This window comes from Akebia trifoliata, chromosome 6 (assembly GCF_017979445.1).
Source record: "Akebia trifoliata isolate Shusen 1 chromosome 6, ASM1797944v1, whole genome shotgun sequence".
Lineage (NCBI taxonomy): Eukaryota > Viridiplantae > Streptophyta > Magnoliopsida > Ranunculales > Lardizabalaceae > Akebia > Akebia trifoliata.
This window is the reverse complement of record NC_141380.1, coordinates 24,182,840-24,210,021: the sequence shown is the minus strand read 5'-3', so window position 1 is coordinate 24,210,021 and position 27,182 is coordinate 24,182,840. Positions and strand designations below refer to the sequence as shown.

At 36.6% G+C, this 27,182-nt stretch overlaps 1 protein-coding gene across 1 annotated transcript; it reads left to right on the top strand.

Moving 5' to 3' along the window:
* Positions 1-312: 312 nt before the first annotated feature.
* Positions 313-26,825, top strand: LOC147400458 (uncharacterized). Its single transcript, XM_086446151.1, has 7 exons — positions 313-468; positions 13,500-13,639; positions 19,075-19,875; positions 20,256-20,435; positions 25,266-25,357; positions 25,500-25,568; positions 26,468-26,825. Exons 2-7 carry the CDS (start codon positions 13,504-13,506, stop codon positions 26,627-26,629), a joined length of 1,440 nt encoding a protein of 479 aa, XP_086302277.1. The 5' UTR covers positions 313-468; positions 13,500-13,503; the 3' UTR covers positions 26,630-26,825.
* Positions 26,826-27,182: the final 357 nt, after the last annotated feature.

The window sequence follows — 27,182 nt, the reverse complement described above, 5'->3', positions numbered from 1 at the left end:
TTCAAGCAAAAAATAATTTTTTAATCATTTTACATTGTTCATGAAGTAGTCCATAAATTCTCTCTCTAAGTTGATTTTTGGTTTTTATATATTTAAAAATTATTTAATAAATACAAATTGATCGGACAGAATTGAACTATGGTCGAATCCGATCGAACATTTGAGTAAAGTTTCGATTTGATTATCTTTTCTACTTTTCAAACATGTGAGGGTGTTCCGAACTTTAGTTTATAAGTCTCTCATGTACATGTAGGAGGACAAAAGAAAAGTACTTGGATTGGCAAAAAGGGTCAAGGCCAAGCCCAGTCCGAAAGTGGGCCGAGCCCGTCCAACTAGGGACAGAGATCATCTTCAAATCTTCGATTGTTGCGTAGCGTTACATTTCTCACTCTCCACACTCCAGATAGAGAGAGAGAGAGAGGTTTCTCAAACCCTAGAAAGAGAAGAGAAGAGACGCACTGAACAGAGGTATTATTCTTCCTTATTATGGAAACGAAGGTCTCAATCCTCTTATTTCAAATTTCAATCTACTTTTGATGTATGTTATTGGCTTTAATTTTCTCTTATTGTTTGATTTCTTCCCTCAATGCTCGTTTTTTATCTCGTACTAGGTTTTTTTTTTTTTCTAATGTTTTTGAAGGTTTCAAGAGCTTCAGTTATTATTTATTTATTTTTAATATCTCATGTTTGGTTGCTGATGTTGTGGCGATTCATGATTTTGGAGACTCGAGTCAGATTCTTATCATTGTAGCCTTTCCAATTGATTTGGAACTTTATATGAGAAAAATTATCTTGAAATGACATGCTTCCAATAGAAAATGATACATTTAGGGCTACAAAGATTCTTGATTAGCTAAACAACGGTTTCTAATTGTTCTTAAGTGCCGGTTTGTGGTTTCTAATTGTTTGATATTTAGTTGATGCAAATCTCATTGGTTCTGCTCTGTCAGAGAGATCCAAATGGGGAGCTTCCTTTGAAATTTCAGACCAGATATTAGACTTGAGTAGCGAGAATGTTGTGACATAATTAAGCTAGAGAATGAAAAAAGAAAGGTTCATATGGTGAAGTGGAGCCAAATTTAGAGCCCAACGAGGATGGAGGTTTGGGAATTAGAAAAGTGAGATCAATGAACTTAGATCTTCTATGGAAATGGTTGTGGAGGTTTGAGGAGGAAGGTGAAGATTTGTGGAAAGAGGTCATTAAGGTAAAATAATGTGTGAATAGGTCTGGGTCAAAGAGTTTGCGAGTGAAATCCTCTCATGGATGTTGGTGTTGTAAGGAATTTATAGAAACTTGGTTGATTTTTTTTTTGATAAGTAAAAATTTATTGATTAGAGGACGAGGCGTGGTTGAATTTAGAAAGAGATTATATTTAGAGTGGGGAAGGATATGAGAATAAGGTTTCGGAAACACCATTGGATTGGGGCTTCATCTCTTATATCTTGCTTTCCAAATTTATATGCTTGGTCAAATAATCAAGAGAGGACTAGGATGTTGAGATTGGATAGATTTTTAGTCTCGGGAGACTAGGGTAGAGCATTTCAGCGGGCTATCTCAATACTCGGTGGCTAACCCGATTTCAGATCATTCCCCTATCATCCTTCAAGCGAGTTACACCCCCACTAGATCTTGTTCATTCCGTTTTGAAAATATGTGGTTTTTAAATGAAGGTTTTTGTGAGAACGTGGACGGATGGTGGAAGGAGTTTCACTTCAGTGGCAGCCCCGAGTTTATCTTCAAGAGCAAGTTAAAGGTGTTGAAAGAAAAAATAAAAGTGTGGAATGTTGAAGTTTTTTGGAGGGAGATTGGATTGTTGGATTAAAAAGAAGAAAGTGCGGGACTTTTTGGAGAAGAAATCTTGACATGCAATAACTTGAGGGTGGAATTCCAAAAGGTGGCTTTGATGGAAGCGGTGTCCTGGAAACAAAAATCACGGGTGAAGTGGTTGCAGGACGAGGATAACAATACAAATTTTTTCACAGGATAGCGAATTCCAGGAGGAGTTTCAATCATATCAGGAAGGTTACAATTAATGGGTAGAGCATAGAGGAATAAGAAAGGATTAGAAAAGGGATAGTGGAGTATTATAGGGTGTTTTTCGAGGAAGATAAAATCTTTAGACCTACTCCGAATCTTCTGGAGATGAGGTCCATTTCGCAGAGAGAAAGATTAGTGAGGAGGACAGTTGAGGGGGAGGTGTTGGCGGCTCTAGGGTGCGATGAGTGGAGATAAGGCTCCAGGTCCAGATAGTTTTGCCGTGGCGTTTTACAAAAAATATTGGGCAACAGTCAAAGATGATGTGATGAGGGTGATATGGGAACTCCAAAGAGAAAGTAATTGGATTATGGTTTGAATAGTTTGTTCATTGCTTTGATTTCTAAGAAGTCAAGCGCAGAGGACATTGTTGATTTTAGACCAATTAACCTTGCGGGGTTAGTCTACAAGCTTATTTCATAGGTGTTGGCTAATAGACTAAAATTGTGATTGATGGTTTAATTGGAGTGGAACAAGAGGTTTTTGTTTAAGGGAGACAAATCCTAAATGGAGTTCTTATAGCTAATGAATGCATAGATTCTAGGAGGCACTCAAGCAAATCGGGTTTAGTCTCTAAGATTGATATGCACAAGACCTATGACCACGTGAATTGAGAATTGTAAGATACTTGTTGATTCATATGGGGAGAATTGGATTGAGTGGGTGATGAAATGGGTGACTTCAACATCGTTCTCAATATTGATTAATGGAAGTCCGGCTGGGTTTTTTAGGAACTTAGGGGGTTTGAGGCAAGGGGATCCATTATCGCCTTTGTTGTTTTTCTTGGTGGTTGATGTGTTAGGTCATTTTATTAAAAGGGCGGCAAGTATAGGAAAAATAACGGGGTTTGCAATGGGGGGGGGGAAGGAGGCGAAGGTTTCTTCACTTCACTTTGCAGATGATACGATTGTGTTCTTGGATGCTTCAGAGGACCAAGTATGGTATTTGAGGGGAGTGTTGTGCCATTTAGAGGCGTTGTCGGGGTTAGGGATTAATTTCAGGAAAAGTAAATTGTTTGGAATTGGAGGTGAGGTGGGAATAGATAGATGGGCTGCTTCCACGAGAAGGCTCTACTGACTTCGTACTCGGGTTTGCCCCTAGGAGTTGATTATAGGAACAAGGCGATTTGGGATCTAGTCATCGAGCACATAGAAAGGAGATTGAGCTCATGGAAAGGCAGATACTTATCAAAGGGGGGCAAGCTCACTTTTATCAAAAGCACTTTGACTAGTATTCCCATTTATCACCTATCTTTGTTCACTATCCCTAGAAGTGTAGAGGAGACATTAGAAAAGATAATGAGGGATTTTCTTTAGAACAATACGAATGGGGAGAAAAATATTCACTTAGTTAATTGGAAGATGATTTGCAAGTCAAAGAAGAATAAGGGCTTGGGGATTAGGGGTTTTAGAGTCGCCAATAGGGCATTGTTAGGGAAGTGGTTGTGGTGGTTTGGGAGTGAAAATTCCAATTGTGGAGAAGGGTCATTAGGGCGAAGTATGGTGAGAAGGGAAATGGTTTGGAGAGAGGATTTCAATTCTTATGGTTGTAGTGTTTGGAGAGATATTATGAAAGTGGGGCAAGAATTCAGGAAATGGGTGAAGTTTAAGGTGGGCAAGGGGGCTAGGGTCAAATTCTTGGAGGATTGGTGGTGTGGTGATTCAACTCTGTGCCATAAATTCCCTCACATAAATAATCTTTTCTTAAAGAAAGGATTAGTGTGTGTTACTTTTTTGAACATCATAAGAAATGAGCTTGTCTGGGACTTGGGCTTTAGGAGGGACTTTAATGATTGGGAATTTTAAGACTTGTTAGGTCTAACAATTCTCCCTTGAGCATGCATGATGGGATAACACAGAAGATGATAGCAGAAAATGGACTCACACTAAAGGAAATGACTTCACCATTCGATCCTTTGCATCGGGACTAATGCACACCTCGAATTCGATTGATATTTTTCTTCTACATTCATTTGGGGTTCGAAGGCTCCCTTTAAGGGACGTTTCTTCTCTTGGCTAGCTGTTTTAGGCAAACTACCCACCCGCTCTTGACCTCCTCATTAGTAGGGGTTTTGTTTCCTGTCCAACTTGGGCTATGAGTCGGTCAATCACATTCTTATGCATTGTAAATTCTCTATGTTAGCTTGACAACACTTCAGTAATCTTTTTAGGATCAATTAGGTGATGCCGAGTTCCTTGTCTCTTTTTCAAAGTTGGGACCTAACCATATTCTTAGGGCCTAAGAAAACCTTTTGGAGACTCCTTCCCTTTGCCAGTACTTGGGGGCTTTGGTTGGAGAGAAATGGTAGAATTTTCAAAGAAGTGACCTCTACTTATCAAGATGTGGTGCTAAAGATCCTTGGATTGTTTTTGTGTGTGTAAATTATGCCCCAAATTCAAGGGTGCTTTTTTTAGGAGTTTATAATGCGGAATGCAACCGATGATAGGAAATACTACAATTTTATTTCGCTAGTGACGAAATCTTCCCAGTTAAGGAGAATTGATTGGACATCAAATCTTAAAGAGTAGTTTTAGTTTTTATTTAGATTTCTATTTTAGAACTTTATTTTCATGTTTTTGGGGCTTATTTTGATGTTTTATTGGCCCATGGTCTTGGTATAATATTTAGGGGCAATTTAATAATTTTAATTTGTCTTATATTTAAGTTTATTAGGGTTAAAAAATTAGGAGAGAGAGACAATGACGAAAATTAGGTTTATTTATTTGGTATTTTAGTTTGACTAGGATTCTTGATTTATTTTCTTTATATAGATTGTATTAGGATTTTTTATATTAACGAATGAACAATGAGATTCTGATGAATAAATAATGGGTTTCTTTGATGGAGTGAAGTGAGTTCTCCACCATTCTTGGTGTGATTCCAAGAAGTCCTTGGTGTGATTCCAAAGTTTTATCTTTATATCCCTTTCTTTCTTTTTCTATTTTTTTTTTTTTAATTTTATTCTTTTTTATTTTTCTTGATTCTTGATTCTTGAAATCCCTTTGCTTGATTCTTGAATTCCCTTTCTTGATTCTTGAAACCTACAAACCTCAACCCTTAATCATTACCAATAAAGCTTAACCTTTAATCCCTTCCTTACCCTATAAACCTTAACCTTTAACCATTTTCATTGAGATTGTGATCATACTTGCCCAAAATCCAAAATTAAATTATCCTATTCTACTCAAATCCTTATCCAATCCGCAACCAAATTTCCCTAAGTCCCATATTTTGCCTAAATCAAATTTCATTTTCTTATCTCCCCTCATCGTCCTGCACCAGTTTGCCTTTAGATAGGATTTTTTATGTAATAAGTTATAATGCCCTTTGGTGAGTCATCTTGATCACTTTTTGTATTGCCTCTCTCTTTTAATAAAAATTTTATACTTATTAAAAAAAAAAATCCTACGAATGAAGTTCTTTCCCCTCAAAAGTTTTCTCGTTCCTTTCTCTCCAAAGTCTCTAGCAAACTACAAAAGGAAGGATGCACCACAAAATGCATTTTGAGGCTCTAAAGTAAGCTCCCCACTCAAGCTAGTTTTGAACAACTTTGTGGTAGATCTCGACAAGCAACTAGCTAGACTAAAGAGTCAAAAGAAATGAGGTCAAAAGAAATGCGATGCAAAAGAAGATGATCCATCGTTTACCCTTTCCTCATGCACGTCAGGCAACAATTAGGGGTTTGGATTCCCTTCTTTATTAACTGATCAAGTGTAGTTTATCTTCCCAAAATTGTTTGCCACGCAAATACCAAAATTTTTGAAGGCACCTTAGTTCCCCAGACAAAAGAAGCACGAAAAGTATGAGTTGTTCTAGGAAAGGTAGACCATATCTATGGTCCTTGGTGTAGAGATCAAAAGAAATAGCCTCAACTAGCTTTAGAAGTCTCCTTATACTAGTTACCTCCTAATCATTAAAGTTACATCTAAAACCAAAGTCCCATGATCTAACATTACTGACATCTACTAAAAAGTCTTCAATAGGCTTCCCTTTCTTAATAGAGATTGCAAAGAGCTCACAGAAAAACTCATTCAATGAAGCTTCCCCGTGCCATCTATCCTCCCAAAACCGAATCTTGTTTCCCCCACCCAACTTGAATTTCACCTTCTTGCCAAGTTCGTTAAAAGTGCTAAGCGGGCCTAGGTGATAGACCCCCTTGGGGCCTAGGCGACAAAAACAAAGTTTTTTATTTTTATTTTTTAGATTTATTAAAAATAATGCAAAAAATAAGAAATGACAAATATGCAATTGCTAAGGTAACATCAACTAATTAGCAAACTTGCAAGTCAATAGTCAATTAAAACCCATAACCCAACAAGTCAATCTAACATTTGCAATTTAAAATCCATAAAGGAAAAATTAAGAAAAATATTTAAATAGAGTATCTTCAACTTGAAAGTGAGCCCTAGCTTTCAACTTTGAGAAGTCTTAAAATATAATACTAAAAAGATTTTTTTTGAAGCCCTCAAATTTTTGGTGAATATTTTAGACATCCCTATGTTTTAAAAAAATCTGATAAAACATGCTAAACCATGGTCTTTCTGAAAAGACTAAAGAAAAATCCCGCCTTAAGCATTGGGCGCCTGAGTAGGGTAGGCGGTTACTTAGGCGCCTAGGCCTTGCTTTTGACAACTATGCTTCTTGTGAAAAGGAGTTTGATGGGGACATAAAATCTTGAAGAGTAGATTTTAGTTTTTATTTAGATTTTTATTTTAGGACTTTAATTTTAGGTTTTTTGGGCTTATTTTGATGTTTTATTGGCCCATGGTCTTAGTATAATATTTAGGAGGTAGTTTAGTAATTTTAATTTATTTTTTTATTTAAGTTTATTAGGATTTGAAAATCATGAGAGAAAGTTACGAAAATTAGGTTTATTTATTTGCTATTTTAGTTTGATTAGGATTTTTGGATTTATCTTCTTTATATAGATTGTATTAGGGTTTTTTTTTATTAATGAACAATATATGAATATGATGAATGAAAAGAAAGTTTGAGCTTGATCTTCCCAACAACGGGTGTGGTGTGAGGCCATTTTGAAGTGAGTCCAATATAACATTCTTTTCTTCTAATCTTTATTTTTCTTCTTTTATTCTTTTATTTTTCTTGATTTTCTTGAAATCTTAAATTCTTGATTCCATCAAGAATCATCTTTTCTTGATTTTCTTTTAATTCTTTGTTCTTGATTCTTAAAACCTACAAATCTCTACCCTTAATTCTTTTCCTATTTTCTTTAACCCTTTTCATCTATCCTACTGAAAATGTCGTAAATGCAAGAACAAAAAATTTTACTTTTGGATTTACCCTATCCTAGCCTAAATTTTTTAACTCAACCATTAAATCAAATTTTCCTAAACCCCCATATTTTCTGTTCTCCTCTCACCGTCGTGCATCAGATTTGGTATCATAACTAAACTTGAAATAGATAGAGATGGTATTGGAAGTTAAAATCAAATTTATTTTTCACCTTTTGGGAAGTCATTCAGGGTATTGTGCAATGATAAATATGTGAAAAACTTGATTTCCACAAGTTTTTCTAAGAAGATTTTGCAAAATATTGAAAATAAGACTTATTGTGGTTATCATGATTACTATTATGTTGTTCAATTCCGTCAGATAAATTTTATCCATGACGTTGAGTGCAAGGTGGTTCCTCTAAAAGATTGTCATATTATGTTGGGTCGAGGTTGGATCTCACATGTACAAGTTACGTTTGATGCGTAGCGAAATATTTTACGTGTTGCTTCAGGCAAACAATATTTACTCAAGACATGTCCATGGAAATCAACTCTTGTGTTACCATCAGTCCAAGAACGGATTGAAGAAGAAATAGATCAAACATCATTGCAGAAGATGGTGTGCACAACTCTAGAATTAACGCAAGAACAAGATCATGAAGTGGAAAATACATCAAAAGAGCCTAAGTTCAAGCAAAAAACAACTAATAGATTGCGTTGATGAGAGATGAACTCAACAAAGATGTTCTCAGAGGAGTTGAAAAATATGTTATTAGAACTAAGTCGAACACGCCACTCTTAAGCATATTTTTGCATTATTCTTGATCATATTATAAAGGAAGGCGAAGAGCACATGCAATCAAATGATCCTTGGTATGAGTTCAGACAACAAAACTTGAGCTCCAAGTGCAATCATTTTGGATATTTTAAATCGCAGTGCTCGAACAGGGATAATGAAACAAATGTGATGAAAATCCATGCGTCTAAACTCAAGACGAGTAATGAAATCTATCAGCCCGATCTAAGCGATGGTGAGATTGACGAATGTGAGGCATCATTATTGGATCTTGAAAAAGAATCAATGTCTGGAAAATTTGAACAATTGGGAAAAAAATTATTGAGTCGTTACTTTTTTTACCGCTTACATAGATTTTATCCCATAGAAAAGAAAAGTCAAATGATATTTGGGATAAACCAATGAGTTATGTTATACATGGAGCATTTAAGAGTACCAACTTTAGTTTTTGCCAGAAATAAGAGCTCAACGAATTTTTACTTGGTTTGATGATATATATTGGAGTGTGGATGGTGCATTGATTGAGAAGCAAGCCAAGATCATATTGCATATGAATTACAAAGACTTCATTTGTTGAGCAATTACCATAATTTTATTTCGCTAGTGACGAAATCTTCCCAGTCGAGGAGAATGATGGGGACAAAATCTTGAAGAGTAGATTTTAATTTTTATTTAGATTTCTGTTTTAGGATTTTAATTTTATGTTTTTTGGGCTTATTTTGATATTTTATTGACCTGTAGTCTTAGTATAATATTTAGGGGCAGTTTAGTAATTTTAGTTTGTTTTTTATTTAAGTTTATTAGGATTTGAAAATTAGGAGAGAGAAAGTTACGAAAATTAAGTTTATTTATTTAGTATTTTAGTTTGATTAGGATTCTTGGATTTATTTTCTTTATATAGATTGTATTAGAGTTTTTTTTATTAATGAACAATGAATAAATATGATGAATGAAAAGAAAACTTGAGCTTGATTTTCCCAACAATGGGTGTGATTTGAGGTCATTTTAGAATGAGTTCAATATAACATTCTTTTCATCTAATCTTTATTGTCCTGTTTTTATTCTTTTATTTTTTTTTTTCTTGAAATCTTGAATTCTTAAATCCATCAAAAATCATATTTTCTTGATTTTCTTTTAATCATTTGTTTTTTATTCTTGATTCTTGAAACCTACAAACCTCTACCCTTAATCATTTTTTCCATTTTCTTTAACCCTTTTCATCTATCCTACTGAAAATGTCGTCATTACGGGAAAAAAATATATTTTACTTTTGGCTTTACCCTATCCTAGCTCAAATCCTTAACCCAATTATTAAACCAAAATTTCCTGAACTCTCATATTTTTTGTTTTGCATCAGAGTTATTCTCAAGATGCGTTTCTACTCACTACGACCAAAAGGTTCTCTAGCATCACTAATTTCCCAGCTAAGCTCTTGGACCCCGTACTTCTGAACCTCCACATTCTTCCAAAGACGATCTCCCTATTCTCCGAAGCTCCAAATTCACCTGGACAACAAAGTTGAATTCATAATCGCAAAACTTCTTATGCCCAAACCACCATATCTCTTTAACTAACAACTTTTCTTCCAACTTAACATGTGATATTTTCTCTTCTCTTGTTTTTCATTCCAGAAAAAATCTCTGCAAATTTTATCCATCTTCAATTCCATGCTTCGCAGCAAAGAGAAAAAGAAAGAAAATGGTTGGGGATGCTAGTCAACATACTCTTAATTAGAGTTACCAAAACTTTTGCCTTCCAAGGGCTTAATCTTCTACCCATTCTTTTAAGAATTGGATCCAAGATTTTCTTGTTCTTGAATGTCGCACCCAAAGGGAGACCCAAATAGGAAATGGGTAAAACTCTTACCCTAAAATCTATAGAAGCCGCAAGAATATCCACTCCTTGAACTATGTTTACCCCATAGATCTTACTCTTGTTTATATTAACTGGGATACCTCAAACAACCTCAAAGCACCCAAGAATACCATTGAGGAAACGCGACTGAGAAGCGGAGTCATTTTTAAGACACCACTCCATGGTATTGTTTTGAATTAACTACACCATTTGCCAATCACATACACCAAGATAGCTCTCCTTGAATAAGAGCAGTTAATCCTTACACAACAAGTGTCAAAAGATAGGGAATTAGGGTTGATCCATGATGTAAATAGCATGTCATTAATAACATCATATTCATTTGAGACTCCTCTTTTCCTAATATCCACCAAATTAACTTTCTAGGATTTTTCATGTTTTTCATAAGTATAAATATTTTATTAGAAAAATGAAAGGGAGATACAAAACAAGGAGGTGAAATATGGCATCCCACTGAAAAAAGAGGAACAACACTAAAGTTAAAAAATAATCACCAATTATTTTTCCCAAACATTACACATTCACATCCAATTTTGGCCTCTAAACTCTTTGTGAAGCTTGGACAACTAGAAAAATATAAGCTTTTACTTTGAGATCTATGCAATGTGCCGCACATGGCGACTAATATAAGTGAGGTCTCTTAGCCATTAATAAGCAGTTGATGGGCCACATAGGCGGAGACTTTGTCCGTTACAACTTGAAGAACATGTTCTTCACAAATTTCATCACTTGTTTTATCTAACAATTGAAATAAATACTCAACCGTATGAGAATGGGTCGGAGCATCTACAGATTTAAGGAAGATTGTTCTTGTAGGACAATTAACTAAAAAGTTCATTATTGTTCGGCTGGTTCTATTTGTCCATCCGTCGGCAATTAGAGTACATCCATTCGTTTTTCAAGATTCTTGATATTCAGTAATTAAATCTTGAGTAAACTCTACCTCCTTTTTTAGATATGGCTCTCGTATTTCATAGTATGAAGGTAGTTGGAGACCAGGTCCAAATTGACCAATCGTTTCCACCATTACTTAGAAACTTTTTTAGTTTAACAGTATTGAAAGCAACACCGGCTTGGTATAACCATTTAGTTATGTACCGAATGGTAGTTTTCCTATCTTTAGTACTATGTGCTATGGTTGTTTGAATTGTACCTTTACCCTTCACTCTTTGATCGACCACATCCTCTGGATGTGGTCTACACCACTTATCAAGCGAGCCACGTGCTCGATCTCTTTAAGTAGCTCTTCGTGCAGGAGGAACCAGTGGTTGACTACGTCCCGTCGACGTAAAAGGAGTATCATATGGGACAATGTAATCGTCATCCTCATCAATTCCACCAACTTCCATGTAACTTTCTTAGTTAATTGCATTATCTTGTTTTTTTCTTGACATCTTATCCATATATTCCATGATCTACCTTTAGATATCGGGTGTAACCTTGTCACATGCCCTTGCATTTGATCCCGACATATGCATTAGATGTTGTTTGTGGCGTGCAATGCCACCTTGGCTTATATAGTCGCATAACTTACACACAACTTTATTTTTTTCGGTTGCACTACGATAATGCCCGTATTTCCAATTGGGATCATTAGACTTTGGTCTTAGAAGGAAGAGTTGGCCGACAAGGAAGACATGATAGTAGTAGTGATAGTGAATGTGTGATGTTCTTCTAAATTCTAATTTGTAGTGATTAGTGAAGTTTTCTAACTTCTAACTTCTAATTAAGTGTAAGTAACAATGTGAGTACGTGACTTTGTTCTAACTTAGGTAATCCCAATGTTAGTATGACACGTGTCTATATTTGTGTATTCAATCAAATTCAAAGCATGTTCTAAGTTTCTAAGTTCTAAGTTCTAACTTACAACAAGTTAACTAACTAACAATAACAAATTAACAAATAACAAATACCTCAAGAGTTTGAGAGTTGATATTTGATTTTGGAATGAAAAATATAGACGATGGTGAGTTGACTTGAGAATTAAGACTTGAGAGTAACTTGAATTTGATTGAGTGTAGTGTAGGGAGACTTGGATTCATGGAGATGAAGATTTAGAATCTTGATGAATGATGAGTTGATTCTTGATCTTGAATATCAAAAGCTTAAATGCTTGATGAATGATGGTGATGTATGAATCTTGATTCTTGACTTCTTGTATTGTTGCATTCTTGATCTTGAATGGTTGAAGCTTGATGATGAATGATGATGCTTGCATAAATCTTGATCTTGGCCTTGGGAGTTGAGAGTCTTGATCTTGATTCCCAACCACTTGAGTTGAGATCTTGACTCTCAGTCACTTGAGTTGAGACTTGAGAGTCTTGAACTCTTGATCTTGACTCAAGAGTAGACCAAGAAGTAAAATAAAATGAAAGATAGAAGAATAGAAGAGGAATTGAGTGAAATTAAATAAAAGAAGTGTTTGAATGCTAGAAAGTAGAGATCACAATGTGTTTGTGTTGTAAGGGAGGGTAGAAGGTTAGAGTAACTTTTGGTGTTTTTTTAAAAAAAAATAGGGTCCACGGTCAGATTTCTGACTGTTGGGAGCATATTCCATCGCATACTTCAATATGAGATCACATATTGGACCAACAGCTAGATTTTCGCATATGCTGTGGTAGCATGTGTGAAATTGATTTTTTTGGGAACTCGCATATGGGGTTGTATTTAACAACACTGGCCACCTTTGTTCTACATGGGTTTAGAAGTTTCGGAATGGACTGATTGTTTGTGAGCATGATCTCTATGGTGAGGACGTCCTCCTCACAAAAAATCAGTCCAATCTGAAACTTCTAACCCCATCAAAAGTGGTTTAGAATTATGGACCGTCTATTTTTTACCATTAATTTGTAAACCACTTTTGATGGGGTTAGAAGTTTCAGATTGAGCTGATTTTTTGTGAGGATGATCTCCTCACCAACTTTTAAGCCATATTAGGACAAATTTTGACGCCCAATGTCTGCTACCTAATGTTGGCTGCCGAATGCTATATATATATATATATATATGGGTCCCTTTCAGCAACAAACATTTTGGCAAAACATTTTTCAAAACATGGGTTAGAGGTTTTGGAATGGGCTGATTTTTGGTGAGGATGATCTCTACGGTGAGGAGATCATCCTCACAAAAAATCAGCCCATTCCAAAACTTCTAGCCCCATGTTTACAGGTTGAAAAATTGTGGACCGTCCATTTTTTGTAAACCATTTTTGATGGGTTAGAAGTTTTGGAATGGGCTGATTTTTGGTGATGATGATCTCCTCACCGTAGAGATCATCCTCACCAAAAATCAGCTCATTCCAGAACCTCTAACCCATATTTTGAAAAATGTTTTGCCAAAATGTTTGTCAAAATGTTTGTTGCTGAACATTTCCCTATATATATATATGTATGTGTGTGTGTGTGTGTGTGTGTGTGTGTGTTTGTGTTTGTGTGTTATGTCAATATATATACATATATTAAGTTTTTGTACAATATCTGATTTTGATGTCCTTGTCACTTGTATTAAAGTCTCATTTTGAAACTATGCATACTAATTATGGTGATGTTGATGTTTCTAGGTTCATGGATTCGAATTTGAAATCTCAGTCACCAGATAGTGCTGATGGAAAGCCATCATTTCGTAAGCCCTTAAATGATGCAGCTAATAGAAAGTATCGGCGCCGTTCTCCTGTTAGCAGATCAGCTTCATCTTCATCAGGTGGTTTGTTGTTCAATGTGGTTTTATTATTTTTGTTTTATTATTCTGTGAATGATTGACAGTTATTTATTTTTTATGTTTTTTTTTTCTCTGACATTTTAGTGTCTTTATAATGCCTATATGGAGATTATACTTTTTGCCATCTCACATTTCTTTTAAATTAAGTTACATCTTCTATATTGAAGAAAAGGCCTTCGATGTATTGAACTAAGACGTGTGTGACATATACCATTAGTAGAAAACTAGGTCAGTTCATGAAGAGTTGCTCAAACTGGCGTCTGTGGTGTTTATTTTAGACAAGCAGATACACCCATAGTGCTTTTTTCCTTTGTTGCAAAGTGGGAGAGTTAATATATACACACAGGAGTTTGCCCGTGCCTATCGACACGAGCATCCTCTTTGGTGTTAAAGGAGGTAGAAGAGGAAAGGCAATAAAGTTGAAGGTATTATTGGAAAAGGGGTAGAAGAGAAAAGACAATAAAGTTGGAGGGCTATTATTGGTTTGGAGGAGAAGTGGAAAGGTAATTTATAAAGTTGAAGGGGTATTATTGGAAATGTGGCAAAAGAAGAAAGGAGATAAGGCAATAAATTGAATGTTTTCCTCAGGATAACTGCGAGACTGAATCTGAACCCTCATTTATGGGGCGTAACCATTGGGAAGTCAACCGGTATGTTTTATTTTATATATATAAGAAAAGATTACATGGATCGAAAGACTAAGTAGAGCCCAGATTGAGGTCCTCATTTTGTCCATGTGACCTGCCACATTGGTTCCAATGACACTTCTGCCATCCATGCGGTGTCAGATTATGCACACATGCGTGCACACACACACACACACACATATAGAGTCAGGTTCAATAGCCAACGGTGGTAACCAATGTTTTGTCCTATATGGGTTAGAAGTTTTGGAATGGGCTGATTTTTTGTGAGAATGATCTCGATGGTGAGGAGATCATCTTTACAAAAACTCAGCCCATTCTGAAACCTCTAACCCCATCAAAAGTGGTTTACAAATTAATGGTCCACGATTCTTCAACTTGTAAACCACTTTTGATGGGGTTAAAAGTTTCAAAATGGGCTGATTTTTTGTGAGGATAATCTCTATGGTGAGGAAATCATCCTTAGAAAAAATCAGCCCATTCCAAAACTTCTAACCCGTATAGGACAAAACGTTGGCTACCAACGTTGGTTTTTTTCGATGGCTGTTGAACCTGACCCATATATCTATATATAAAAGGAGAATTATTTTAATGGATTCACATATGCACATATTAAATTGTAACATTACTAGCTTCTTCTAATTAGTAAACTTTTGGTTAACGTAAATATGTAGATGTCCTAGTTCAAATAGTGAACACGTGCATGGCTCTATTATATATAATAATAATAATAATAAACCATAACGATTGTCTTCCCCCAATGTTTATCCCCCATAAAGAGCGGTTTGAAATAGTGCTTCTTCCCTTACACCACGCCTATTGGTTCTAGTGGAGTAGGATTGACCTGTAACATAGAAATTATCGGGGTAACCTTTCGCTCAATACTAATCGACGATTGAAGCATTTGAGGCCACATCAATTGAGGATACATGACAAAAGGAATTGCTCTTTTTCCAAACTTCACCTTCAACAAGCATTGGTTCATTTCATTGATCTTTTTTTCTTTCTACCCCGAATCATATTCCGTTGTCCCCCTTTTTGTTTGTGATAATTATGGAATCTTTAGGGAGGATGTTATCCGAGGTGGTGGTCGAAGGGAGCTCTCCGGTTTCTCCACCAAGGTGGGAGGGCATGTGATCTCTCATATCCAGTTTGCAGACGATACTTTCATTTTCTTGGAGTATTCGCCGAAACAATTGAGTTTTTTGAGTGGTTTGTTTGGGTGCTTCGAGGCAATTTTGGGATTTCGGTCAATCTTTGAAAGAGTAAGTTGTATGGAGTAGGAGTTGAGTAAGGGGTAGAAGCGGTGGCAGCCTTGCTAGGTTTTCAGATTGGAGTTTTGCCATCCACGCTGGGGCTTCCTTTGGGTATGGGTACACTAGCAAGGAAATTTGGGAGCCGGTGCTCGAAAAGGTGAGAAAAAAACTTAGCTCATGGAAAGCAAAGCTTTTATCCAAAGGGGGAAAGATTACTCTCATTAAAAGTGTCTTGACAAGTATTCCAATTTATACACTATCTCTGTTCTCTTTGCCTAGAAATGTGAAAGTGCAATTAGATAGAATCTGTCGGGATTTCTTGTGGCACGGTAAAGAGGGGATAAGAAAACACCATTGGGTGAGTTGGAAGAAGTTATGCTTGCATAAAAAGAATGGGGCCTGGGCTTTCAAAACTTTGGTCACATGAATTCGGCTTTATTGGGAAAGTGGCTTTGGAGATTTGGGGAGGAGGAAGAGAGTCTTTGGCGGAAAGTAATTGTGGATAAATATGGGGTGAATGATAATGGATGGGAGAATGGTCCGGCTAAAAGGGCGTCGGGGGGTGGAGTGTGGCAATGAATCCTTAGACAAAGCCCATATCTTAAGAAGAAAGTGAAATGCAAGGTGGGGAGGGGGAGTAAAGTGAGATTTTGGGAGGCTTGGTGGTGTGGGAACGGTCCCCTTAAGGACCTTTACTCGGATCTTTTTGCACTGTCTTTGAAAAAGAATCAAGTGATCTCATGTTTCAGAAGTTTTGATAATGGGGTAGCTAATTGGGATATATGGTTCAGAAGATTTTTTAATGATTGGGAGGTTAATTTCTTTGTTGGAGAACAGTAATAGGGAGAGTTTTTCGGAGGATCAGAGAGTGGGGTGGTTCGAGGGACGGGAAATTTACGGTGAAGTCTTTGTATGATTGTATTGCTTCGAGTACAGTAACGTCTTTTCCTTTCTCATTTGTTTGGGGTGGTAAGATTCCTCCGAAGATTTCAAATTTTATTTGGATGGCGGCATTAGGGAGAATTGCTACTATAGATCAACTGATCAGAAGAGGCTTTACTTCGCCAAATCAGTGTTGTATGTGTAGATCTTAAGTGGAAACAGTGGACCACTTACTCATTCATTGGCGGGTGGCTCATCACATCTGGTCGCATTTTTTATCTTTGTTTGGCATCGTAGGGTTGCTTTCAGAGCTGAATCAAGTCGGCTTTGGAGTCTTGGCTGTCGTGGGGGGGATATTTCTCGTCTTCTAAACGGATTCTTTGGTTCCTGGTTCCTTTCGCAATCTGTTGGAAAATTTGGAAACATCGCAATCAACGCATTTTTGAAGGGAAAAAGGCTACGAGGGAAGGATTAGTTCTTGCTGTTTTGGAACTTTTGTTTTTTTTTAGCAAACTTTATAAGGAGTTTAGGGGGATTTTCTTTGAAGATTTTGTTGTGAGATAGGACAGGGTCTGTTCGTTGTTGTGAGATTTTTATGTTTATTTTTGTTGTTTGCTTGTTCTTTTCTTGTTTTTTGTCTTTGTTTTGGGTTGGTCTACTCAACCCCCCTCGTTTCCCCTCTTAAAATAAAATTATCTTTACTGATAAAAAAAATAAGAGGTCTAATATATATATATATATATATATATATATAGGGACGCGGTCAAAGGCCAACAATATAGCCAACAAGAATGTCAACAATATACTACTGTTAGATCTACAAGATCTAACGGTTGAAAAGCCTAAATTTAAGTCTCATCAAATTACATCGAAATTACAAAGTACCCCCTTCTTTGTCTTCCCTCTCTCTATATCTCTCTGGAAGTCCTCTTCCATTGTCCAGAGATTAACTTTAAAGAAATTGAAAATTATTAACAAAGAAGATTGAAGTAGAAATATAACGAAAATAGGGATTTTTGGAGATCGAAAAATTGATGAAACACAGAGGAAATTGAAACAGAAATCAGATTTAGAGAGACAAAATTGGTGAATTGGCATCAATGACGGCCTCTCAACGCCTTCAAGACCTGCAATCTATATATATGTAGAGAGAGAGAGAGAGAGAGAGAGAGAGAGACTAGTTTGGGGTTGAAGGTTTCAGCATTGATGGTTACAAAAAACATTAACCCTAATGTGATGAACCCTTGAAAGCAACTCAATTTGTTCTCTTCAAGTCTCAAACAAGTGTGGCGAAAGCCCTCCATCACGATCGTAACCAACATGCCAGCTGTAGAGAAAATCACAGACGGTTTCTTTCATACTCAGAATTTTGAACAACAATCCAGAAGAAATCGAACTACAAAGAGATGGAGTAATTGAGAAGTCAATTGAGTCTCTAAGGAAGACTGTTCATCTAGCAAGGATGAAGGTCATCCTCTCTAAGCGCATGAGATCCATTTTCCAAGAACTAGAGAAGGTTGTCTCTGCAAATGAAATGAATGTTCAGATCTGAAACTCTCCCCATGAGAAAAAGAGATCAAACAGAACCGTGTTTCTGAGAAGAGCACTTCACTCTTGAAAGAACTGAGAAATTGCAGAGAAAGTCATCTCAGCCATTTCGATCGTGATTAGGGGTGCTGTGTCAATTTTAATTTAGGGGAAGGGAGGAGGCTGTAATTTTATAAATTATTAATCCTAAATCCTAAACCATTGTCCACCGTTAGATCTTGTTGATCTAATAGTGGTAGACTGTTGGCATTTTTGTTGGGTATATCATTGGCCTCTAATCCCTTCCTATATATATATATATGGACTAGCCAAAGTTTTGTCCTATACGGCTAAAAGTTTCAGAATGGGCTGATTTTTTGTGAGGATGATCTCTATGGTGAGGAGATCATCCTCATAAAAGTAAGCCCATTCCGAAATTTCTAACCCCATCAAAAGTGGTTTACAAATAAACGGTAAAAAATGATGGTCCATGATTCTTCAACTTGTAAACTAGGGTTAGAAGTTTTAAAATGGGCTGATTTTTTGTGAGGATGATCTCTTCACCATAGAGATCACCCTCACAAAAAATCAGCTCATTCTGAAAACTCTTAGCCCATATAGGACAAAACACTTTGGCTACGTTTTTGGTTCTTGAACCCGACCCTATATATAAATATATATTGGTAGATAGATTGATTTGTATAATTAATCACTAAGGTGAATCTAGTATTAAAAAACCTCATATCTGTCTTATGTCAAATATTCAATTACATCATTTCTGCGTACATACATTCAAACCTGACAAAATGAATTGCAAAACTTATATAATTTCTTATTGATTTACTGACTCCCCCACGTGGGATACTCAAAATACTCTCCTGATGTGGCATGTGCTAGAACCATAGATCTTTTTTTTCCTTGATATACACAACTGCACATATTTATGGGCATGTGCAGATGTATATCCCAAAGGCATAAAATCTATGGTTCTAGCACATACCACGTCAGGAGAGTATTTTGAGTATGCCACATGGGGGAGTCCGATTATCAGGACTATTAAATATTCAATTTCTGTACTAAGGTATTTTTAACTTTGTATCTTTGACAGGAAGTCCTAATCATAGTCGGAGCCCTAGTCCATCTTTTTCCAGGGAAGATCCAATAAAAATTTCTGATGATCCTCGGAGACGTGAAACTGGTGGTAGGGATTTAGAGATGGAGTCTGGTCGTAGTAAATCTGACAAAGGTGGTGATTCATACAGACATTCTTACAAGACTTCGCGCGATTATCGTAGGCACGATGATTACGGAAGATATTCCAGGCATTCTGATGGAGGCGAAAGAAATTATCAGAGAGGTTCTGGTCGAGATTCTAGGACTGGAACTCGTTCTGATCGTACGAGACAAGAAAGTGAGTATGATAGGTCAAGAGAATATTGGCAAAATGCGGATAGATACACCCGGGATAAACCTGACGATGAAGGGCATAGACATAGAGATAAGGAGAGAGAAACAATGATTCTAGAACGAAAGAAAGACAAGGAGAAGGTTTTCTCTTCTGATAGGCATAACAGGGATAGAGGAGCTCGAGATGACACAAGGAATTACCGTAAGAGTTCAGGAGACTACAAGAATGATCATTCAACCTCCTTTGAAGAATCTAGAGGGCATGGAAAATATTCAACCACAGGTAGGGATAGTAGTGCAAATCGCTTGAAAGATACTCACAAGAGCAGACATGATGACAGGGAATCTGACAAGCATAAGGAGAGGTATAATAGAGTTTCTGACGGGAAAGACTATAGTACTTCTAGTCACAAAGCTAGTCATGTAAATGGGGATAATGAATCTTCAGCAAAAAAACCGAAAGTGTTCAATGCAAATGAGGGCATTGGTAATGTGAAAAATGGTGAGTATTTCAATTTCTCAATTAGAGTTGGATTCCAAATGCCCTAGCATAAAGCAATCGGGGGAATCCTCGACAAGATTTCAGCTTCAAACTCCATGGATCATGAAGCTTAGGCACTCACTATATCCTTTGAAAAACCCCACTATTACACCATGGAGTTCCTTCATAAATTATACATTTGTAGATTTTGAGAGCTCCTATTGCCACATCAACTTTTGCTAACGCCACCCCAAGATGTGTGTTAATTCTTTGGTGATTTACATATGAATTGGGGTGGCATTAACAAAAGTTGGTGTGGCAATAGAAGCCATCTAGATTTTAAATAAGTTATTTTTTCGTTAGCGATAATCATCATTTTCTTGCCCATTTCATTTCCTCAGGACAATTCATTTCAAAGTTCACTAGTGCTGCTGATGAAGGGCCTCATTCAAGTTCTATGCAAAGTCAGGAGATTGCTGATAAAGTGATTCCAGAGCCTGCTCAGTCTTCTACCAGTCAAGCAGAGGCTGCTCATGATCTAGATGCTGCCAAAATTGCTGCAATGAAAGCTGCGGAATTAGGTATTCTTGCAACCATTTCTATTATAAATTTCGGTATGATTATAATTCTTACTTCTATGTAGTTTTGCTAGTTAGTTTTTATTCTTAGTTTCTTGTGATTCATATTACATTTTTTTTTCCTTGGTACCTTTTTATTTTGTACTTTTATCGATTAACACTCAATTTATTAAAGGATCAAACTGGCAGCCAAGATGACCACCAAACCGGGAGCAGAACACTAAAAAGAAGTTTAGACTCACACCTTTACAAACTAAGTCCCACCTGAATAAAAGGTCCTCAAAAGGACCCCTCTAAATTATCTAAGCAATTCACACCAAAAGAACACAAAACCCAAAATACAAATAAAGACTTCATGCTAGGATCACTCCTTTCCTTCAAAAATGTTTTCGTTCCTCTCTTTCCATAAGCCCCAATATATCACAAAGTGCATGAGCCTCCACAAAATCCTCTCCCTAACCACCTCAGGCATGAACCTTCAACATAATCTCAATGGATCAAAAGATGATCCACTGATTTCCCATTGGCTTTGCACATAGACAATAATCAACTGAAATAACCCTCCCAAATCTGAGATTATCTAATGCTAATAGATTGCCCAAGGATGCAGTCCAAATGAAAGAAAAAAAAGATGGTTTTGAAGGGATTTTAGATAGTCAAGTACTGCATACGAAGGAAAGTTGATGTTACCACACCTTTCAAGAGCCAAGTAAAAAGATTTGACAGAAAACATGCCATCTCAACTGCATGGTTCTATTGTTGGTTCATCATTGGAGCATTAAGCTTGATTTCAATGGAAGATCAAGAGAGAGAGAGAAGAAAAAAAAAATGAAAAGAGGAACGAAAGATCCAACTTCTCCTCTGCTCTCCAAGACCCATCAATATTTTTATTATTTTTATTGATAATGGAAATACTACAACAGTGGGGTAGGTTGAGGAGACCCACCCAAGAACAAAGAAAAAAGAGAAATAACAAACTAGAGAATTGTAATGTTACAAGTACTATCCCACTGGACTAAAAAGTCCTAAAAAACTTCATTTTGAACAATTTGAAAATCTTGCACTAGAAAAATAAGAGCCCAAGAATCGTAATGATCAGCTCTTGAGTTGATTGTGCCTTTCCTTAAAAATTTCTAGCATTTCTTTCTTTCCAAATGCCCCAAGTAATCGCCGCCAGAGTTATGCTCCAAATCAACCTCTTAGAGTGTCGAAAGCTCATCCCCTATTGAATTCATTCCCTTAGAACTTCTCTAAATGAGCCCAGTAGTAAACACTAATTGGTTTTATTTATTTATGCCTTCTAAAATTCTAAAATCTGCAATGTTGACCTGGTCCATACCTCCTCATTCCCAGTCCAAACAATTGTCAACCAGAACTTCATCAAAGAGATGGTGCACCCTAATAACTTGTTTCATGAACCTTAGACTTCACAATTGGTTTTTACATCACGTTTCATAGGGTTTGTTGATCATAATTGTTTTCTCCTTTAGTCTGTCTTGGTGGTGGCAGATGAATGCAGTGAGTGCACCTTGTTAAACTACTCCAGGTCCGCCGCAAGGAACAATTCTATAATATCCTTCATTTTTTCAGATATGCTCCATTACGTTAAACTCATTATACATGTTCTTTGTAAAATGCTACATTAGGATGTTTATATCCTCCATGCACATATCATAGAACCTCATGCCTATTAGAGTTTCTATCCAACCACCTGAAGGAACACGGAGGAATCCTTTCAAAATGAGCTTATTCAAGCTGGGTATGTAAAATGTTTGGCATAAAGTAAACTTTCTTGCCCTTAAGATTCTTGCCAACTTCCCAGATACCTTAGTTTTGGAAGGAGACCTCCAATACAGATTGGGTATCTAGTTGATACGTGTGATTGGGTTTTGATTTGGTATCAAAGCCTAGGTTTAGCTTTGGTTTTTTTTATTGTCATGCATGTTGAATAGGATTCATATTAGATTATCTTGTGGATTGCATTAATTTTTAGGATACCATTGCACATGTTCGGTCATAGCATTAAGAGTGATCACCCTGAGATGGATCTCACCGAGGTTACCTGAGCAGTAATGGTCCTTTCTAACTCCATGTATCAAAATACCGCTGAGGTCAATGCTTGCTTGACTGCTTTGGAGTTTGACTTACTGAACGACCATGATGCCATTGATGACTCTGAGTTCCATATTAGAGGTCCAGATAGAGATCCAGGTTTAGGTAGAGGTAGACTACCTCTATTGTGGCGTGGTGAGTTTTAGGATTCTTATGACCCTGATGAAAAATTCATGTGCACTATTAACATTGAGGCCCGGAGCTTTGGTGGTCAATTGGACCCAAGGGACTTTTTTGACTGATTATCAAACATGGACCACTATTTCAAGTGGTATGAGATGTCTGAAGGTTGTAGAGTATGGTTTTCCAAGATGAAATTGGTAGGCCAGGCCAAACTCTATCGGACCATGTTAATCGTAGGATTGAGAAAATAAATGGATATCCCATCACCCAATGGACTGAGATGAAAGAGAAATACCTTCCTCTATCTCACAAATAACGTTTAATGAACCAGTGGCAAACTCTTCGACAGGGGGTCAATGTCTATCATTGATTAAATCATTATGTTGATGAGATGCAATGTAAGGTTAGGGAGGAGCCCCGCCTGACCCTTTCTAGGTTTAGAATGGGCCTCCATCTTGAGCTCCAAAAGAGTTCATCCCCCACGATGTTAGCACCTTAGATCATGCCCATCAGATGGTTCATGAGTTACTGAAATTGCAATTGTCCAGTTGTTTTGACTTGTGGTCGGGATTCACGACCCATTGCTTCCGGAACATCTAATTTTGAGAGTCAACAATCAAGGGATGAAACCAATGCTACTTCCAATGTCAGAAATGATAAAGGAAACATAATATTTGTTCAGTTTCCACGAGAGAATGACAAGGACGAATGCCATAATTGTAAAGGATTTGGATACCATGGCTACCAGCGCCCCACAAAAGGGTCCACAAAAAACTTATTGATTGAGGGTACTAAGGAAACAATCAGGAAGAACTTAGGGGAGAGGTTCATGAACCTGAGATCGAAGTGAGTGATGAAGAGTGTAAAGGTCAGGGGAATACTCTAGGTCACATTAGGATAGCATCATATGCCATCTTGAGGGTGGTGAAATACCCCAATTGCAGTCTCTTCACACCACCACTGAGAAAGAACTTGAGAAAGAGACTGATGAAGAAATCAATAATGAAGTGTTGAACCTAAAAGCCTGTAAGTCTCATCCCCATATCAGTTAAAAACAAGCAGTCTGAGTCTATAGACCCACTTGCACTCCAGTTGCAAGACTTGCATTTTGAGATTAAGAATGGAATCAAAATAAGCCATGAAAATTATAAATTATTAGCTAATTCATTCCATAAACTTAAAGATTATTTAGTGGTTAATCATATGATGATTCACATTAGATCTGAATGATTCCCACAAGGAATTGTGAAAAAGTTATAGGCCCGCAATGTTGGATCTTTCAAAACATTGAAGATAGTGGATTCTAATGTTTTTGTCTTTGAATTTCCACCTGACATGGGAATTAATCTAATACTTGATGAGGAAGATCTTGTTCCTTTTCAATGTGTTACAGCTTCACACCTCATGCTTTCATTTTCACCCATTAGCTTCTCAGTCGCACCCCATGGCCTATATCCTGGTCATCACTCTCACCACTTCCTTGATTATACCATATTTACTTCAGATTAGAGAGGAGGTTGAAGATTGAAGATGTCTAGGATGATCGCATGGTTCCCACCAAACATGGACGATTTCAGAGATGATTTTCATAATTCGAAGATGCATGTTTGAACTTGGCTTGTGTGGAAGACCCCACCTTGGGATGACTCAGAATTAGAATACCCCATGTGTATGACGCTAGGAAGATCCCACATCGGAAAGATACATATGGGTTGCGATTGGAGCATTAAAGACCCCATGGGCATAACATCATGAAGACTCCACATTGTAAAGATGCCTATAGGTTGCGTGTGTTCACCAGAGGCTGACTTTCTCAGTTGGAGAAAGTTGAGGACATCAGAGATCATGGGCCTTTTCCAATGAGCCACTGGTTCAATTTATGTTTTATTTAGTTTATGATTTGGAGAGTCTATTTTAGTGATTAGGATTAGTATTTGGACCTAATTTTATGTTATATTAGTCGATGATCACAATATAGATGTTTGGGGACAATTTGGTAACTTTATCGTATCTTTCTAGTGAGTTTTCATAGGCTGAAAATCCAGGGGAGATAAAGTTACAGGATATAGAGAATTCATCTTGACCATTAGATTGAGATCCTAAGTTTGGAAGCTCTATCTTCCTTAAGATCTCTCACTTTAATATGTGGGAGTAGGTCCTGTAGGCTTGTAACTTAGCCTAGGAACCATTTTTAATTATTCAATGAATTTTCTTCAATGATCTCCTGGTAGAATTAGTTTTTATTTTTGTTTTTTATGAATTTATTGTACTTGCTAATTCTTCTTGATCCCAAAATCATCATCTTACATTAAGTTTACATCATTCTTTATCATGTTGCATGTTGGTTAGCATGCAATTTTCTATTTGGAGTTTTAAAATAATTTTTGTTCACACATTGTAAGTTACTTGAGCTTGCCGACTTGGCAAAATCTGGTGTTCGATATTTATACATTTGCATGGGGGCATTCCATTCCCTAGCATCCTTCTTCCTCCTTTTATCTTTCCTAGTCATGAAATAACTACCAATCAGACACAATAAGGAGGATTGAGGGCTCTATTGATATACTTGCTAACTTGGAGCAATCTTAAATACTGCAGTGAATAGGAACCTTATAGGTGGTGGATACATGTCTACTGACCAAAAGAAGAAACTACTTTGGGGAAATAAAAAGAACACTGCTGTAGAAGAGGTATATGTCAGATGGTACACTTCCATCGTAGAATTTTGTTTTCTTTATGTATTTATTTTGAATTTGCATCTGTTTTGATCATTAAAAAATATTCTTCAACTGTCTTTACATGTTTCCTTGGCATATTTTTCCAATTTTACAGTCAGGTCACCATTGGGAAATGCCACTGTTTTCAGACCGAGAACGACAGGAGAAATTCAACAAACTCATGGTAAATTAATGTCTCCATTTTTCTTTCTTCCTTTTTATGTTACTATCTCTCGAGGTATGTTTTAAAATTGTCAAGTCAACTAGAAACTCATCCAAGTTAACTCGGTTGAACCAACTTGCTGGATCAATTGGGAAACTTGATCAACTTAACTCAGTAACGCACCAAGTCGATTTAGAAACTTGACCAATGTGGTTATATTCAATGTTTTTTTTTTTTTTCTGGAAAATAAAATTCTTAATTTTAAAAGTCTAAACTTTTATTAAAAATTTATATATATATATATATATATATATATATAGGGAAATGTTCAGCACCCTAAGTTTTACCACACACTTTAACAAACGTTTTTTGTCCTACATGGGTTAGAAGTTTTGGAATGGGCTGATTTTTGGTGAGGATGATCTCTATGATTAGAAGATCATCCTCCCCAAAAATCAGCCCCATTCCGAAATGTTTAGCCCCATGTTTACACGTTGAAAAATCGTGGATCGTCCATTTTTTGTAAACCATTTTTGATGGGGTTAGAAGTTTTGGAATGAGCTGATTTTTGGTGAGGATGATCTCCTCACCATAGAGATCATCCTCACCAAAAATCAGCCCATTCCGAAACTTCTAACCCATGTAAGACAAAACACGTTTGTTAAAGTGTGTGGTAAAACTTAGGGTGCTGAACGGGACCCATATATATATATATATATTTATGTGGCACCTCTAATTGTACTCATGGGTCTTTGAATTGAATCTAGTCCATACCATGAGCTGAAGTACGATTACAAAAGATTGCAAATATCTGAATTCTTTAAGTTCTTGAATGACATCTTCTCTTGTTAGGATATCTCAACCCTTACTAACACAGTTTTAGAAACTGAGATTGCCTTGGTACCTATGGCCAAATGTAGGGTGTCAAAGGAGATTTGAAACCAGAGCACAAACCCGACGACAAAGATGGCAGTGGCCGCCTACAGGCAGAGAAGCAGCAGGAGCTTCAGCTGGATTTAGAGAAGCAATATACTGCCGGGCTCCGGAGAAGAGATGGCCGCACTGTCGGACTTGGTCTGTGAAAATCATCCATGTTTCTCATCCTGTGCTGACAAGAATGTCTGATAATAGTTTCTTTCACCCTCTATGTAAGATTCTTGATTGTGTGATACTCCTTTTTCGATCTAATCTTTTAGAAAAAGACTTGTCATTGGCAAGAACTTTTGTAAAAGAAAATCATCAGGTTCAAGGCCCTTGTCACTTTTTCCGGATTCATCATGTAGAAAGTATTGAATTCCTTGGACCTGATGACAACACTAATTAGGTTCACGGTCAGCTTCACATTGCATGTAGTGCTGTCAATGGATAGGTATCCGATCGGATAGTTTTATATCCGAATGCAAATCCGAGAAAAAATATTGATATTCAAATTCGAATCCGATCGGATATCATTAACCAAGATTCGAATTCGAAAAATATATCGAATATCCGATAATAGTCAATTCGATAAAAACCTTAACAAAATTAGATTTGATCCATACTATCAACTTTAATTTGTAAATCAAATCAATTTTCCTTTTCTTTTTTACTTCAAAAGTTATAATCTTCAACATATTTTAATCTTAAAATCAAATA

What these genes read in the sequence shown, in the direction of transcription:
- LOC147400458 (XM_086446151.1), top strand. Translation starts at nt 13,504, where the DNA reads ATGGATTCGAATTTGAAATCTCAGTCACCAGATAGTGCTGATGGAAAG. An exon ending in CATTGGTAATGTGAAAAATG is followed by an intron (nt 19,876 to 20,255) that starts GTGAGTATTTCA and finishes TCATTTCCTCAG; the next exon opens with GACAATTCATTTCAAAGTTC. An exon ending in AGAAATTCAACAAACTCATG is followed by an intron (nt 25,569 to 26,467) that starts GTAAATTAATGT and finishes GGCCAAATGTAG; the next exon opens with GGTGTCAAAGGAGATTTGAA.